Genomic DNA, 17,992 nt, shown 5'->3' with positions numbered 1-17,992 from the left:
CTGTATCCAAAAAAAGTAGATCCTTTACAGATTCGATTGATGTATTGCTCTTATCTGTACGATTAAAACTGAAAGTTTATTTAAGTTCTTTTCGGGGTTATCATGAGAAAATGACTCATAACGCGTATACACGTTAATCGACTCCAGAGGGTTAATAAAACAACATGCATTTTTGTTATTCGTTACCTGTCCTTTAACTTATTGGGAAAAAGACATTTATCCGTAAACTGATTAAGAAATTGTTGCATGTTTAAATTTGAAGCACTGTATAATTTCGTTCCCATTATTTAGGCCTAATTTGCCTAAAACAAGAAACGAATAAAATTAAACCTGAACGATTAAATCTTTGAAACTCTAAAGAATTAATAAAACGTCCTCTCAATTAAACTCAAGTTCTCTCATTATAATCAACAACATTCACACGAAGTAAAAAAAAAGCTTTAGTAATTGACAACTAAAGTAATTTTAAAGGGAACCTTCTTTACTTGTTTTTAAAGTTGGGTGATATCATATAGCCTAAAAAAATCCGTTTTTTTTTTATTTTAGAGAAAAAAATCTGATTTATGATTTAAACCGATTTTTAAATCAATATTCAAATGACGAAGAAATTTTACAAAAAAAGTTTTAATATAGTTCTTTATCATTCATTTAGGAGTCAAATTTATAACTGCAACAAGATGATAAAAAAAACAGTACTGTTATTACCTTAATGCTGGAAAGATGCTATTTTTTTTAATACTAGCCCATCATGCATCTAACCATCCACTCAGCTTTAAGAGCTGTTCAGATTAAAACTGCCAGCTCCGCAGTGAGTCAGTGTCATGGACGGAGGACCTGTTAATATTTTTTTGTAGTTTATATTTCCATCTCGTTATGCCACTGGTTTAGATTTTTTATTTTTATTTTTTATTTTTCTTATAGAACTTATTTGTAAATAGAGCAGTCACAGTCTGTGTCTACACCGGACGCGTCACGCGAGAGTTGTCATCTGTGCCCCACAGCGAAAAGTGTGTCTAAACTTGATGACATCACACTATAGTGTCAAATCATCTGAATGCAGTGTCAGAACATTTCATCATAAACAGAACGAGCATCAGTTCACTGATGGGGATCGAGTCCAGTGTATCCATAACTGTGAATGTGTTCTGTTGTCTTTTGTTGGATCGTTCCACTTGTGTCCGGTGTAGACCTGGCATGCGTTTTTTATTCTTTTATTTTACAGCCCTGCTTGTTTTAATGTTTTTATTAAATATCTGTATTGACTGCATGGTCATATTATCGAATTATTTACTGCCATGATGCGACCTACAAAAGTAAAGTTCGGCGAGTCGATGAACGAGCATTGCTGCGGGTTGATTTTCGGCGGATGTGCCGTGCTTGTGTTCCCGCGGTCGTCTTCATTTCGTCGGGTGAAACATCTCTCTCACTCCGCAGCAGAGTCTGTTGGAAGCAACAACTTCCCCTCCACGCGCTCTGATACCAGAAACATAACATAGCATATAAAATAATAATAATAAAAAAATAACAGGAGAGTTTCAAAGTGGCTTAAGCTATTTTGTGTAAACTTTTTTCCCTATATCACATGCCAAACTAATAACATTGTAAGCATTACATCTTTAATTGCTGCTTTCTGCTGTGAAAATTTTGTTTGTGATGAAAATAACAGTATATTTTTGTCAGTTTTTTCGATCTAAACAGATCGATTAACTTCAAGATTTCAAAATCAGATAGCATGCTGATAATGTAGCACTGTAAGATTACATTTGTTTGAACGCATTATTGCGAAAGCGATTGAGTGTAAATCTGTTTAAATCATGCTTTAACCCGAAAATAATCAGTAAAAGAAACAGACAAACTCTTAACATCCCGCTGTACTCTTGCAGTCAACCTTCTGATCAAGCTAAATATGTTGGCTGTTGGCATGAATTGTGCTCGTGATAAGAAGCTCATATTCAAGTGTTTGTGCAAAAATTATTAATGTGCATTAATGACAGGGAGGCGCCGTCTCATCACTTTAATTTTTCATGATAATGAATGTATAATTTTTTAATTAACATAATATCGTTGTGTCTCACATAGGTACATTAAAAATATATCTACTGAAAGCTTGAAATGTTTTTAGACGAAAAGGAATAGTGTAATGTGTGAATGTTGCATTTCTCTCGTCGGAGAGAGCCAGCACTGTGAATATAATCAAAACAGTCGTATATAAACCGGTTCAGCAAGTGAAAGCCTCTGTCCATATGTAAGAGCAATTCACACTTTTATCTCGACCCCCACATCCATGAATAACTACCCAAAACCCAACCCCCTCCAGCTGAACAGAATTCGGTCTGTGTTTTGGCTCTGAGGAACGGTGTGTTAGGCCTACTGGGCTGAAACATGCTTTCACTCAGAAGTACTCTTTGTATTCATAATTTTCTCGCAGCCCATATTATTATTTTCACAAGACCATAATGATAATAACAAATCATCAATTAATAATTAATCATTATTTTACGAAAATCATTGTTATTTGTGATCGTGGATGTTTGCGGGAGGCTTTAAGACCAAGCAGAATCCTCTGTTCCCGCCTCACAGCGCACAGGTCTCGAGGCTTCACTGTCTGCGGTTTGACTTTACTCAATCAGATTGAGGAGAATACAACTTATTGATCATGAGCCCAGGGCCAGCGCAAGCTCAAATGCCGCTATAGGCAGAGCACGATCGTGCCGCCCCCCTAACATTCACAATCAGGGATCCTTAAGATGCATGTAAACAATTTTTTTTTTAATCTATGAAATTACACTAAAATAAAAACGTGCAAGCATGTTTTCAGAGTTTTTAATTTTTTCATTCTGCAAAAAGGTGAAAAGGGTAGCCTACACAATGCAACAGCTAAGTATAAATTCTGTTTTATAGGCTAATAGATAGTGTACAGAATAAAACTAAACATGTGCACTCAACTTTTTAGCTCACAAAACTGGAGTTTTCGATTGTTTTCTTGACTGATACACACATTCACACACCTACATTTCAGAAGCGTGCGCGTCGGGCTTTCGCAGGGGCAAACGCTTTGATTGCGTGCTCGAGTTTAACTTGTACTTCGGAGATCATTTTTATCAGTTTACGCTTTGAGAAACTGCGTTCTCCATAGCTCACAGTGACAGGGAGAGTGGGAAGCACTCTCAATGCTACAAAAACATTTGGAAAAATTGTTTTCCATCCCTTTTTCACAGATGAATTTAAGCGCATCCAATGGTTTAGATTCAGCAACCAGGCGCCTGCCCGAAGCAGTCAGCTCTTCAAACAATTCATGCCCATCAACATCTCGCGAGTCTCCATGAGTCAGGGCCTTTTCCAGTCCTAAGCAATCCTGAAGGCTATTCTATTCTCCTTTTCTTTGAGAGATGCAATGTCATCTAAAAATCCAAATACGCGCCCATGGTCTCTAAGCAGCGAAAAGCGCTCTTCCACGGAGGCGATTACTCATGACCAGATAAATTGATTAGGTTTGACATTTTTGAATATACACTCTAAGAAATTATTCCGTAAAATAACAGAAAAAGTACTGGCAGCTCATTACCCGGACTTTGTCCCGTAATTAAAAAACGGAAATTTTCTGTCAATTCAGTGTGCCCACTGTAAATAAAACAGAAATCTTCTGTTATTTAATGGTATATCTATAGTAAAAAAAACAGGACACTTTATGTAATTTAATGATATATTTATAGTAAAAAAAATGTTACTTTGTCATTTAATGGTGTATCTATAGTAAAAAAAATAAAAAAACCTTATGAATTTAGGCAAATAGGAATTTTACTTTTCTGTTAGTTAACAGTGTACCTATAATCATAATAACTCTTGGTTGTAAACATTCCAAACAGGAATATAGACCCATTTCCCTGGAGGTGAGGGGTTGGCCTTGTAAAGCTCTTGGTGTCATCTTGGAGATGTAATGCAATACGGAGGGCTTGTTTGGACAGTTTGGTCAGACACAGTGATATTTTGTTCTCGAAGCTGAAATAAATGCTCTTACATAAAATGGTAAATATTAATTCATTTATTATTATTTATTTGTATCCAATATTTTGTCAAACCACTGTTGTATTGTTTTAGATTAAGTGAGAAAAAGGGATACATGCATTCTACAGCTACATTGTGAAAAATAATCAATATGCTGCCAAATAACATGTTTGTACTATAAAAGTTTGTTGTATCACAGTAAATGTAATGAACTATCAAGAACAAAACACAATTGAACAATTCCATCATTTTGAGTGCCTAGTTGGTGATGGGAGTACAGTGGCATGCCTGTTGAGACTGAGACACACAAACACACCACACTCCTTTCTCTCCGTTCCAGATGCTACTTCTACGGCTGTAAAACAAAAACAAAATATTAATTAGCAAATGGATCTTGCTGAGATACTTTAAATAGCATTGAACATGTATCCCAAGAAATGAACTTGGAACATAAATGACATTTCACTTCCTCCTTATCTATGACTTCAGTTAAATTAAGCCAAGTCTTTCACCGCATTGCACATTCAGTCATCCTAGCAAACAACCAACTGACCAAACGAGGAATGAAGCAAGCAAGGGTGTAAGGACAGCCTGCATGATAGAAGGAAAATCTGTGATGTGCGATAACATTGATATATTGAGATGACGATATGACTTGCCGTACATATACAAACACTAAGGTGTGCATATTAGCTCTAGAATTTCATATTTTAATTATAACGTATAAAGTTTACAATAGCAAAGTCACTATACAAACTCGATATGTGACATCACAATACTGGCCAACATTTGCAAAAGGATGAAGAACTCGGGCATCAGTCCTTCCTCCTCCTCCTCCTCCTCCTCCTCCTCCTCCTCCTCCTCCTCTCTCTCTCTCTCTCTCTCTCTCTCTGCTGTTATTTTCTGCCTGCAGGTAACATTACCTGGTAGAGAGGAGCGGCCGGTTTGTCTCAGCCAGCAGCTGAGTTTACAGAGATGTGCCAAATGTACAAGATTTCAACAGAATAAGACAGTGGGAGTAACAAAGGAGTTTGTGTAATGACCTTTAAATCTTCCAAGGAGGATGTCACTCAGGTCCGACAGGAATCGAAGCAGTAACATTGTTATCAGTGTGTCACTACCTTCCCTACCTACTTAACCAAATTCCAATAAAATGATGAGTTTTCTTATGCTGTGTGCTTACTTCTTCATTTAGCAGCAGCACCTTTGGCTCCCCCACGAAGTACTCCATCAGGCCCTGGAGGAGTTTTATTTGATCTGTAGTATCTCCTCTGATTCCCATATATCTTTCTGCAAAATCATCAACAAGTATGTACTTTTGAGTCTTAGACCTTTCCAACAATATATAGTTTGTCATGATTAGATTAGGATTTAGTAGTAAAATATTGAAGTAAACTTACAGTTAACGTTAAACAGTTAAAAGACACACACAGAAAAGACAGACCTGTCTACAGCAAGCAACAGTTAATTTAACCTTACTAACGAACGTGAATGATGGATTAAGCCAATGGAATGATTGGGCGTTTTTCGCCCACTCAAAATGGCCCATAATTACATTAAAAGAGAGCCTTCATTTAACGGTTCAGCCCCCAAAAAGACACCACTGTGTCGCACATCAACACGTTAACGTTACTGTCTTAACCACGAACGAACATTTAACAGTTAACGTTTGCAGTTTAATGTTACAATACCAAGAAAACACTAACGTTAACTTCTATGACATTTCGAAATTACCTTTTACACACAAAGTGGAGCCAGAGATGAAGATTTTGCGCGTTCACAGTCAGTTTGTTAACACAAGAGGAGACGCAGTGTTTTTTTTTTCAAGCAGTCAAAATCTCCCGCTCCAAATAAAAATACGGACAATAGTTCCGTTAATTAACATAACTAACGTTACTGCCACAAAGAATGGAGAAGCGAAATAAGCGATGATAGCTTGCTCTGACCTAATATAACAACTCAAACAAACCTGGTCAGTTTTAAATATTCTAAGAAAAAACATCTCTTTAATCTCCCTAACCAAGCGCTGGTTAATAACAGCAGCTCACGAACGTTAAGTTAGCTAACATTAAAGTTAGCAATAACCAACGGAAATTCAAAATTGTATACACACGATGAACCCAGACAATATAACATTTAAAACTACTGCAAACAAAAGAGTCACTTGGATAACGTACCCCCCCCCCCCCCCCCCAAAATACTTACTGAAAGGCAGACCATTGCAAATTCTTTTTTGACGTTCTGCTTGGATCCGTCTCTGTCCAAGGCAGTTGGCAGTTGCAGGAGAGATCAAAGTCCCATAATGCAATTCGAAACGTAAATTAACAGAAATACACCCGTAAATGACCTTATATGGACAATTTCTGTAAAAATATACAGTAATACAACTGTTAATAAACAGATATTTCTTAGAGTGTACATTAAAGTATTTTGCATACACATAGACCTACTAATAGGGCGCTGCCGGGCGGGAATTTTTATTCGAAATGTAAAGTTTTTTTATTTATTTTATTTTATTTATACCTAATGTGAAACAAACAAATAAATGAATAATTCTCTCTCTCTCTCTCTCTCTCGCCTTCTCTCTCTCCGCCCTAGGCGGCTGCCTAGTTCGCCTATAGGCACGCGCCGGCCCTGCATGAGCCCAACATTTAGCAAGGCAGGAAAATTCTAACGGAAGGAAGACGTATATCATTGAGCTAATGCTGTTAAACAGAGAGAGAGAGAGAGAGAAACTAGTCTAGGGCTATTCTTAAACTTGGAGCTCATTATATTGAAGTAGCCTACAAATCCAAACACCAGAAACATTATGCATTTTATGAATAATGAAATGTTATGAAAATTATACATTTTATTTATTCACACTGTATGGTTGAAATAATATTTTAGTTCACAACTTTAAGTTCCGTTGTTTAAAAAAATGCTTTATTGGCTAATGTTTCATAAAACTTCGGTTGCTCTAAAATGCCATTGTTATTCTAAAATGTTATGCCATTATTAATTTCACAGTATTTTTACCACCTAAATGACTAATCTTTAAAGTCACAATTCTATAATGGTCAAAATTACTCAGACCAATGGTATTTATGACATTAATGACATTATTTTATTATTATTATTATTATTATTATTATTATTATTTGAATAATTGTAGCTTATATAAATAGGTAAAGCAAAACAAATATTCGGATTGTCCCTTATTTTTTCCCTTGTTTTCCTAAAGAATAAACACGTATTTTTTACAAGAACAAACATGATAACATATTATTAGTTAATAAAAAATTATTTAAGCAATTAAAACCTTTTTTTAAACTTGAATTTAAATACTATTAAACTAACATTAAATTCTCAAGGAGTTAATAAGTAAAAAAGAAATTCTAAATGAACTTGTGTTAACAATATAATTAGAACTAACAACATAATTCGATTTTTTAAAATGAACAATTCCTGTATAAAATGGGACAGCAACCTTTATATCAGTGGTTCTCAACCTTTTTTTCCAGCGGGCTGCACTATGGTCTAAGTGCAAGTCTACGCATATAATTTACATATTACGTCAGCAATACAAGCCAACCTGATTTATAATATTATAGCCTAACTATTATGATATATAATCTATCACATTCATTGAAATAAACAATTCTACTCCCCATAAATAAAACACCTGATGCTGTCGGGAGCTGACCAATTTTGTGAGATTCAGCTTGAAAGCAATAACACAAAGAAGTTGCGATTGTAACGCCTGTGTTATACTTTCCACATGAGCAATCCGGACGCAGACACGGCCAGCGCGGACGCAGACTTCTTCAATTTATACTTCTGAATTCGCAGGCTGGTGGTCCGCTCTGTAATTGCCCATAATTATTGCACATCTGACTGTCTTTATATTCTTTTACTGACGGATTGCACAGGTTCGAGTAGCAATGAGCTTCTTCACTCTGCCTGCACATGTGCAATTTTGCTTTTGAAGCCTACTGACCACGCGCACCTGTCACGGGCTACGGGTTGAGAACCACTGCTTTATTTCAAACATTTTAAAATCGTCCACAGCTGAGTTTTGCGGGAGGCTGATCTGCGCCAGATCGCGTGAAGTGAATGTAATGAACAAAGTCTGTAATGAAAAAAAAAAAAAACATGGATAACCTAGATTAGACCCAGGCTCTGTTCTGAAGTAAAATAATTATAATTACTGTTAACCAAGAGTAACACATTTTTAACACATTTTAACGGATTAATTGCCTATTTTCATTTGCTGAATGTTTTCTTTATTTTTTATTTTTTAAACACTGTAAAAATTAAATAAAGTTTGTCAGAGGAAAAAAAAATATGAGTCGTGTATAGGTTTCATTTTAACGGATCAATCACCTATTTTCGTTTGCTGCATGTTTTTTTTAAACACGCTAAAAAGTAAATCAGAGTTTGTGAGAGGAAAAAAATAGGCTATAAGAAAATATTTTACAACAAATCCTTTAAATTTAACAAATTTATCAGAACAAAACAATAATTAAAAATATCTAATTCTAATGGATAAATATAATTGCAGTATATAATAATATAGGCTTAGTAATAAAACAAAAAAAAACAAAATAATAATAATTTAAAGCTAAGCATAAGGTAAGGTTTGGCTTTCTCAATCGGGAGAAATCAAACGGTTCCATATTTGTGATGTTGCCCATTTGAAGCTTAACTATTATTCATGAGGTAAATAGGCTGTGTGTGTTTCAGTATCGAGCAAAAAAAATAAATAAAAAATTAACAATGTCAAAGTGCTCATGCCAAATGTCTGGTGAACGACTGCTGTTTCCAGTGAATATGTGCGCGAGGCACCAGCACGCTCAAACAGCTGAAACAAATAATACTTAATTTTTGGTCACACATAAGGCATAATTCAAAAATGCTGGTAGTTTGAAAAATCGAGAATAATAACAGAGTTAATACTAATTATTGCTAAATGCTGGACCGTTCCCATTTCGCTCTGCATATGGAACCTGAAGATTTTTTTAAACCAAGAATGAACCGAAATGAAAATGAAATTAAAACATTTAGCTTTACATATATATATATAGGCCTTATATTTATTTACTGTTTAATAAAAATAGCATGCATATGATCCTTTGTGTTAAGGTCTTCTTTTAATTTTTGTTTAGTAGACTGTAGCCTAAGACTATCCTACATTTTAAAAATTAACAAATTGTAAAAAAAATTATGTTTTTTTTTTTTTTTTATGTTATATCATAATGTTATTGTTGTTTTACTTCCTTCTTTTATCTCATTTTACAGTTACATTCATTTTGCAATCCATCCCTTTGCGCCACCTGGCGGTAGTTTCGCGAATTATTTTAACACGCGACTGAATTAGAGCTACCACCGCGGCACCGCCGCGGCGGTACACGCGGCGGTACACGCGGCGGTAAGCCCCAGATAGGATGGCCACTTACTGTATATTAGCTCTCCCTTCTTTTCTCTCTCTCCACTGTCTGTTTGTGAGCTCGCTGTACCTCTGAACTGTTTGCTGATGCAGCAAGTCTGCATGGAAATCTGTGAAGTCCCTCCCCCATCATCTTATTTTAAACCTTTTGCATCTTCATTAACTCTTTCACTAGTATTGTTAAAAAATATATATATAGAAGGCATCTGTACTGTACTTTCATTTAAATGCATACATGTACAGTATATATGATAGGACGAACTTCAAAATAGGTCTTATACATATTCTTCTGTATATGTAAAGTGGTGGACCGTACCCAAAAAAAATAATATGCACAATCAATGACAGTTTAAAGTGTAATTGAAATTAAAGGTTAGTTACAAAGTTAGGACCATTTTAATGATAACATTATGGTGCTTTTGCATCCTTATATACAGTATATATATATATATAAAGAGTTGAAATAATGTGTATTTTTGAAAAATTATACAGACAAAGCACACCACCTGACTGAACTTGATCAATATTAAAGCTGCACTTTTTGACAAAATCTATGCAATTTTTACACTGTCATTTTATCTAGACAAAATAATTGAATTAAACGTTTAAAAAGTGTATCAGAAGAAACTTTTTTTTTCAGTGTTTTCAGTCAAGTGCTTTCTTCTTTTCCACCGGAGATAACTATAAGTAGGACATTTGTTGAATTTAAAACTGTTTAAACAGTCTGACAACTCAACTTCTGACTCAACCAATGGTGTGAATTTAGGGCTACCAGGATTTTGAGATATTTAAACTATTACTTTTATTTAGAGCTATTATTTTTATACTCTATAGATAATATTTGAATGAGAAGCTGCCACTGTCCTTTATTGCAGCTGTTTCAGCTATCTCGTCCTCGTGTTCTGTTCTCTCATTGACCTTATTGGCTGACTGTGACTGTCCTTTGCTGAAGTCTGCAGTGTGAGAGAATTTTGGTATTTTGAGTAATTTTCTGTTGAGGAATGTATTTGTGTGTGAGTGTGTTGCATATCATGAACATAATGTCCCTAAAGGTTATGAAAGAGTTTTGTGGAGCCTTCATTAGGCTAAGCAGAAACTAAATATGCACTTTTCGAGTTATTTAAAGGCATTAGAAACATCTCTTTTTCAAAAGAAAAAAAATGTCACTCTGTGTACTTTTATTCTCACATCCCATAATGTCACTCTGGGGCTGTTATCAACTCTTTTAAGAAGTTTGCATCTAAATGTCACTTTGCCTAAATATTAAAATATATTGTCATTTACTCACCCAAGCTTTCTGTTATTTGTAGCCAGCAGCCATATCAACCTGGAGCCCAAGACCGGTTTCCCACTGAAGCTAAGCAGGGCTGAGCCTGGTCAGTACCTGGATGGGAGACCTCCTGAGAAAACTAGGTTGCTGCTGGAAGAGGTGCTAGTGAGGCCAGCAGGGGGTGCTCACCCTGTGGTCTGTGTTGGTCCTAGCGCCCCAGTGTAGTGATGGGGACACTATACTGTCAACAAGCACCGTCCTTCGGATAAGACGTTAAACCGAGGTCCTGACTCTCTGTGGTCATTAAAAATCCCAGGATGTCTTTCGAAAAGAGTAGAGGTGTGACCTCGGCATCCTGGCTAAATTCGCCCATTGGCCTCCGATCATCATGGCCTCCTAAAAATCCCCATATCTGCTGATTGGCTTCATCACTCTGTCTCCTCTCCACCAGTAAGCTGGTATGTGGTGGGCGTTCTGGCGCAATATGGCTGCCGTCGCATCATCCAGGTGGATGCTGCACACTAGTGGTGGATGAGGAGATACCCCCGGTCTATGTAAAGCGCTTTGAGTGCCTAGAAAAGCGCTATATAAATATAATGAATTATTATTATTATTATTATTCTGTTATTTGTAAAATCAGGTGATCTAAAGGTGTTTTTGTTGTTGTTGTTGTTGTTGTTGTTGTTGTTGTTTTGTGTGCTTTTTCTCATGAACCTTATTATGGTTCATTTCTGGAGCTTCTTCCATGTTTTGCAACACTCAAACATGAAGTTTGTCATTGCTTGACAGAATCGCCCAAACTTTCTGTTCACACAAATATTTACGCTTTTAAAAATTACCAGGGCATCATTGTTCTAGTATGTACTGTACAGTATGTTCTATGATATTCTTAATTTAAGGGGTTCGGTTACCACTATTAAGAAAACATTTGGGTAAATTAACGTACAAGGTTCAGTCAGCTACAGCTGTTGAGTGCAGGCATGTTTCAGCCGAGTAACACACCGTTCCTCAGAGCCAAAAAACAGACCGAATTCAGTTCAGCTGGAGGGGGTTGGGTTTTTAGGGGAGAGTTTTGTATGGCTTGTGGGGGTCGAGATAAAGGTGTGAATTGCTCTTTCATATGGACAGTGTCTTATGAGGCTTTCACTTGCTGAACTGGTTCATATAGGACTGTTGTTTTGGTTATAGACTAAAAAATGGTCTGCCCCCACGTAAGATTTTTCTAGTTCTAGTCGTTCGTTTGTTATATTCAACTAATCAGAGGTTTATATTAAATTTACATAATCAAATCTGAATATATTAATATATAACAGCCCATAATATAACTGCATATTCAGCAAGAATTCATGTTAAACATATTTAGCTATAGCTTGATCAGAAAGTTATAATGACTGCAAGAGTCGAGCGGGATGTTAAGAGTTTGTCTGTTTCTTTTACTGATTATTTTCGGGTTAAAGCATGATTTAAAGCATGATTTTTTTTATAATTATTATTTTATAGCAACGTTATGAACATAACATTTCAAACATACTGAAATACTTTATTCACGGAGTGAAGGCTGAGCGTGTTTCTGGTATCAGAGCGCGCGGAGGGGAAGTTGTTGCTGCTCATATACTCGGCTGCGAGTGAGAGAGACGTTTCACCCGACGAAATGAAGACGACCGCGGGAACACAAGCACCGCACATCCGCCAAAAATCAACCTGCAGCAATGCTCGTTGATCGACTCGCCAAGCTTTACTTTTGTAGGTCGCATGGCAGTAAATAATTCGATAATATGACCATGCAGTCAATACAGATATTTAATAAAAACATTAAAACAAGCAGGGCTGTAAAATTAAACAATAAAAAACGCACGCCAGGTCTACACCGGACACAAGTGGAGCAATCCAACAAAAGACAACAGAACACATTCACAGTTATGGATACACTGGACAGGATCCCCATCAGTGAACTGATGCTCGTTCTGTTTATGATGAAATGTTCTGACACTGCATTCAGATGTTTTGACACTGTAGTGTGATGTCATCAAGTTTACATTTACATTTACATTTAATCATTTAGCAGACGCATTTATCCAAAGCGACTTACAAATGAGAACAATAGAAGCAGTCAGGTCAACAAGGGAACAACAACAGTATACAAGTGCCATGACAAGTCTCAGTTAGTCTAGTATAGAACGCATAGGCAGGTTTTTTTTTTGTTTTTTTTTTATAGAATGAAAAGACAAGTAAAGGAAAAGTGCTAGTGTTAGTTGGTTAAGTGCAGGCGAAAAAGATAAGTCTTTAGATGTTTCTTGAAAATGAGTAAAGACTCCACCAGTCATTCCACCAGCTGGTCCAGGAAAAGGTCCGTGAGAGTGATTTTGAACTTCTTTGGGATGGTACCACAAGGCGTCGTTCACTTGCAGAGCGCAAACTTCTGGAGGGCACATAAGATTTATCCACACTTTTAGCGCAGTGGGGCACAGATGACAACTCTCGTGTCTGGTGTAGACACACAGAAAGTGTCTGCTCTATTTACAAATAAGTTCTATAAGAAAAAAAAAAACTAAACCAGCAGCATAACGAGATGGAAATATAAACTAGAAAATATATTAACAGGTACTCCGTCCATGACACTGACTCACTGCTGAGCTGCCAGTTTTAATCATAACAGCTCTTATGATGGTTAGATGCATGATGGGCTAGTATTAAATAAATAAATAAAAATAAAGGTCTTTCCAGCATTAAGGTAATAACATTACTGTTTTTTTTAATCATCTTGTTACAGTTAAATTTGACTGCTAAATGAATGATAAAGAACTATGTTAAAACTTGTTTTGTAAAATTTCTTCGTTATTTGAATATTGATTTAAAAATCGGTTTAAATCATAAATCAGATTTTTTTTCTAAAATAAAAAAAAAAACTGTAAAAAAAACTTTTAGGCCATATGCTATTGCCCAACTTTAAAAGCAAGTCAAGAAGGCTCCCTTTACAATCACTTAAGTTGTCAATTACTAAAGCTATTTTTTACATCTTGTGTATTTTGTTGATTATAATGAGAGAACTTGAGTTTAATCGTGAGGACGGTTTATTAATCCGTCCATTCTTTAGAGTTTCAAAGATTTAATCGTGCAGGTTTAATTTTATTCGTTTCTTGTTTTAGGCTAAATAGGCATAAATAATGGAAACGAAATTATACAGTGCTTCACAAACATGCAACAATTTCTTAATCAGTTTACAGACAAATGTCTTTTTCCCAATAAGTTATGTCAAAATAAAGGACAGGTAATGAATAACAAAAATGCATGTTGTTTTATTAAAGGAAAATATATATTTATATTTAAAATATAAATTAAAATATAGGCATAATATGAAAATATTGTCATTTTGCATATTAATCCATGTAGCCTACCCCCCTAAAATAGGCTACCACTTTTAATGCTCCGATGCAAAGTAAACCACAATTTATTTTGAATAATATAACACATAATTAATTTAATATAAATAATACTGCAAACCTTTTAAATGTGTCAAATCTAAAATATGGTTTAATACCATGTAGCTATTAGAAAATATAAGCACAGGATCAGGCACAGGCTTGACATTTATCCTGCTTGAATTCGTTCTAAGAAATGCACATAACTTCATAAATACCAAACTTTCATCCGTGAATATTAAATATTAAATATAATAAATATTTTAACTACAGTGTTTTTCTTTCATTTTCCCTGACTGAAGCCATCAAACCTAACACATCAGTGAGGCAAAACTGACGTCTATGAGCGAAAATGTGCTTTGATGCGCTTCTTTAATAACTTGTCAAAGGCTGCAAATGCACTTTATAACGCCGCCGCAGTGGTACGTGCGGCGGTAAAAAGGGCCTTTTGAATGTCTACTTACTGTATATGTATTTTTACATAAAATACATGCAAATTCTCATATGAGATCATATTGGGTCAGTGAATTACACAAGTGCTTGTCAACATGTTCACTATCTCACTGGTGTGAATGTGTTGTCGTTTATTTTTTTTTATAGCAAAAATCTTTATAATCCTATCCAGTTTTCACAACAGTAGGAAGATGATTATAATATATATCCCTATAGCAGAAAAAACACAATTCAGGTCTCAACTCTTTCTCATAGAATTTTTTTTCCCTAAGGAATTTTTTGTGATACAAACAGTTAATATTTAACCGACACCAACTGGAGAAAATTCAAAATGTCCTCTAAGCTATCATTTTCCCCCGGATTTGTTTGTGCCCCTTTATTCCCCTGCACTTTCCTCTCATTCTGCCTCTCTTTTTCATGTTTGTCTGCCTTCTCTCATTATATGACCTGACTAATTCAAGCATAGGCTCTTTCATTCATATAAAGCAATAGATGGGACTCTTTTCTCTTCCAACTCTGTCTCTTTCTGTTGCTCTGTCTGTATCTGTCTCTCGTTCTCTCTCTTTACCTCAAGAGTGTGAAGATTTAATTGCTTCTTGTGTTTATGTCGTGTGTCCTTTTAGGCCCACGTCGTTCATCGCTGGCTAATCGATCAGGACAATAGTGTGAGCTCTGAGCTGCCGGATGGCCAGGGAGTGTGGCACTATGATGAAACAGTAAATATCTGCAACATATATCTAAATTTTTATTCTCATATATATCTATATACATATACATATTGTATATGGACATTATCTGTCACTGGATATGCTTATGTCATTGTTGTTAGTGTTTTTGGTGTAGTGGTTCTAATTTCATCCGCATTTTTTTTCTTGTGAATTTGATTTTGGCACCATAACATTTTTATGTAAAATTCAGTTTAACAAAACTGTGGTTTTATTTGAGAGTTTCGTATTACTGTTTGGTGTTGAGCTGGCTTTGTTTTTTAAGTAATGGTAGATGATAGTGGTCCAGGCTAGACAAGTTTTTTGTTGTTGTTGGTTTCTTTATTTATTGTTTGTTTCATCTGGTCGTTTTCTGAGATTTTTTTGGGTGCGTTCAGATTTTAAGTTCCGTTTTGTGATGTGTGGATTATTTTTGCATTTATCAGTGTACTCACATCATAAAAGAGTCCACGGGCAAAAAATAATAATAAAAAATTACCAACACATCACTTTAACATAACATTAACTACATGCACAGTATGGGTAGGATACAATAAGGTTGAAGTCAAACAAAGCAATTTTACCTGTGGGTTCTTAAGTGTACTTTGCACATGTGTTACTCACAAACATTTTACCATGTGAACACATTTGTATTCAGACACCTCTGCATGCACTGACGTGTGTTGATGTTTATACACTATCCACATCTGTCCGTGTTGTGCCGTGAGAGCTGAATCTGAAGGGTGAGTGAGGTTCAGTTTGTTTCATCTGTGCTTCTGTGTTTGTGCTGTACGTGTTCTTGTGTTGTGATTGTGCTCATCTCATAGTGTGTGTGCTGTGTTGTGGATTTGATGTTTAGTGTAGTGTTAGTGTTTCTATTTAAAGAATGCTTTGACTATCTGGGACTCAGGTAAGTCTCCAGTTTTTCTATATATTTCTCTGAATGAAAGTAAGATTGAGACAGATTTTCAAGACATTTTCTAATCTTAATTCTAAACCCTGCTGAGATTTTAGAATAGTTTTGTTTTTGTTGTGGTCATGAGCTCAAGGTTGTTGAGAGTGGGGTAAGATGTGTCACTGCTGGATGTTTTGCACATGACAAAAGTGCATCTCATATGTTTTTTTTTTTTTTTATCATCTTTGCCTCTCAGGGTCTCCATAGCCTCTAAATGCGGTACTATAAATAGATTTAGAATTAATAATAGAAATACTAAATACATTTATATGACTGTATTCAAATATTCTGACTGATTTTGACAGGAAATGTGAATAATGTGCAGAAAAAGAAGACTAGGGTGTGTATTATTATTTTTTATATTTTTTTTAGGCTCAATCTTTATTATTTCAGTTTATAACAGACGTCCTAAAATGTATAGAGGTGTATTCATTTTACGTTAACTCTTTAGAATGGGGACAAATTCTCACCAGTTAAGTAGTTTATAAGCATGCCTATTATTAACACAGTATTTGCTGTTTATTAGTACTTATTTATATTAGTACATGTTCTGCATGACCATATTCTTATCCATAACCCTACCCAATACCTAAAAAACCTAACAACTATCTCACTAACTATTAAGAAGCAGCTAATTAGGATTTTATTGAGTCAAAGTTAATAGTTTGTTAATAGCAAGTTTTGGACCCTGAAATAAATTGTGACCCATTTTACAGTACCTCTCATTTTTCCTTGCTTAGAAGGGATTTGCCAAAAAAGTGGCACATCTTACCCCACTCTTCTCAATTTTAGTCTTCAAGTATCTATCCAAACAAGCACAATACACAAAAATCAAAACAGTGTGACACGTTTTATAGGTTGAATAAGGTCTACACTGGACATCCATTATTACCAACAAAGCCATTCACACTGCTAGTGACATGGTGTGATGCTCTTGGCTAGTTGATGCATAACATCTCTGTGGACTTTTTTCTAAGATTATTGGATGAGAGTTATATGAATGTAGGATGGGAAGTGTGTATCTTCCTGCAACTCGTTTTTTTCACTATTCACATTTGATATAGTTCTGCGGAATTTATTTTCAAATATTCCATACAGTCTGTGAATTAATATATTGATAATCATAGAAACTGCATATATAATAACTATAAAATAATTATCAATAAACTGTTTAAAATAGATTTAGATGCATAACATAGGATGTGTCGACTTCTCAAAAGTGTGTCAACTACTTGCTTGCAGCTGATGGACAAAATGTTTGTTCAAAAATAATAAATGTTATATAAATAAATCAATTCACCCATTTTTTTGTTGCCAAGTTTAGTCTTAAGCTCACAGCTAGTCTCTGGTTAGTGACTGAAGTTATGTACAGCCTCCCAAGATGTTTCATAGCAACATGATCAAATGTTGGTCATTTCCAATAGTTTAATTCTGTACAAATATGAAACTGCTCTGTGTTTTCATGTGTATGTGTTTCTTTGTTAACTGTGTTCTAACACAAACATAAGGAAGATTTATCAAAGTCAAATTTCAAAAGTTCTTTGATACTTGTGTATTATGAGTACTGATTGACTCACGTCACATTTATGCTTATGCTTAAGTACCATTTAAAAATGTACAAATCTCTCCAACTAGAGCTAAATTTTAAATTACAAAATGTGTGATTGAGTCCTCTTGTGCAAAACAAGTACATTTAATTCTAATCTTGTGTGTAAGGTATTTAAAGGCATTAGTAATTACACATTTGTTAAAAAGTTG

The 17,992-nt window shown here is 35.2% G+C and overlaps 1 protein-coding gene across 6 annotated transcripts in view; it reads left to right on the top strand.

Moving 5' to 3' along the window:
* Positions 1–17,992, top strand: part of ank1a (ankyrin 1, erythrocytic a) — a 189,115-nt gene that overhangs the window by 89,745 nt on the left and 81,378 nt on the right. For 5 of the 6 annotated variants that reach the window (XM_059549699.1, XM_059549697.1, XM_059549702.1 and 2 more), the window contains exon 2: positions 15,199–15,291. The exons of the other annotated variant lie outside the window; for it this stretch is intronic. In XM_059549699.1, coding sequence (XP_059405682.1) covers positions 15,199–15,291 — 93 coding nt within the window. The remainder of the gene's footprint in view (positions 1–15,198; positions 15,292–17,992) is intronic. 6 annotated transcript variants of the gene reach the window in all.

This window comes from Carassius carassius, chromosome 5, assembly GCF_963082965.1.
Source record: "Carassius carassius chromosome 5, fCarCar2.1, whole genome shotgun sequence".
Lineage (NCBI taxonomy): Eukaryota > Metazoa > Chordata > Actinopteri > Cypriniformes > Cyprinidae > Carassius > Carassius carassius.
This window is presented reverse-complemented; position numbering and strand designations above follow the sequence as displayed.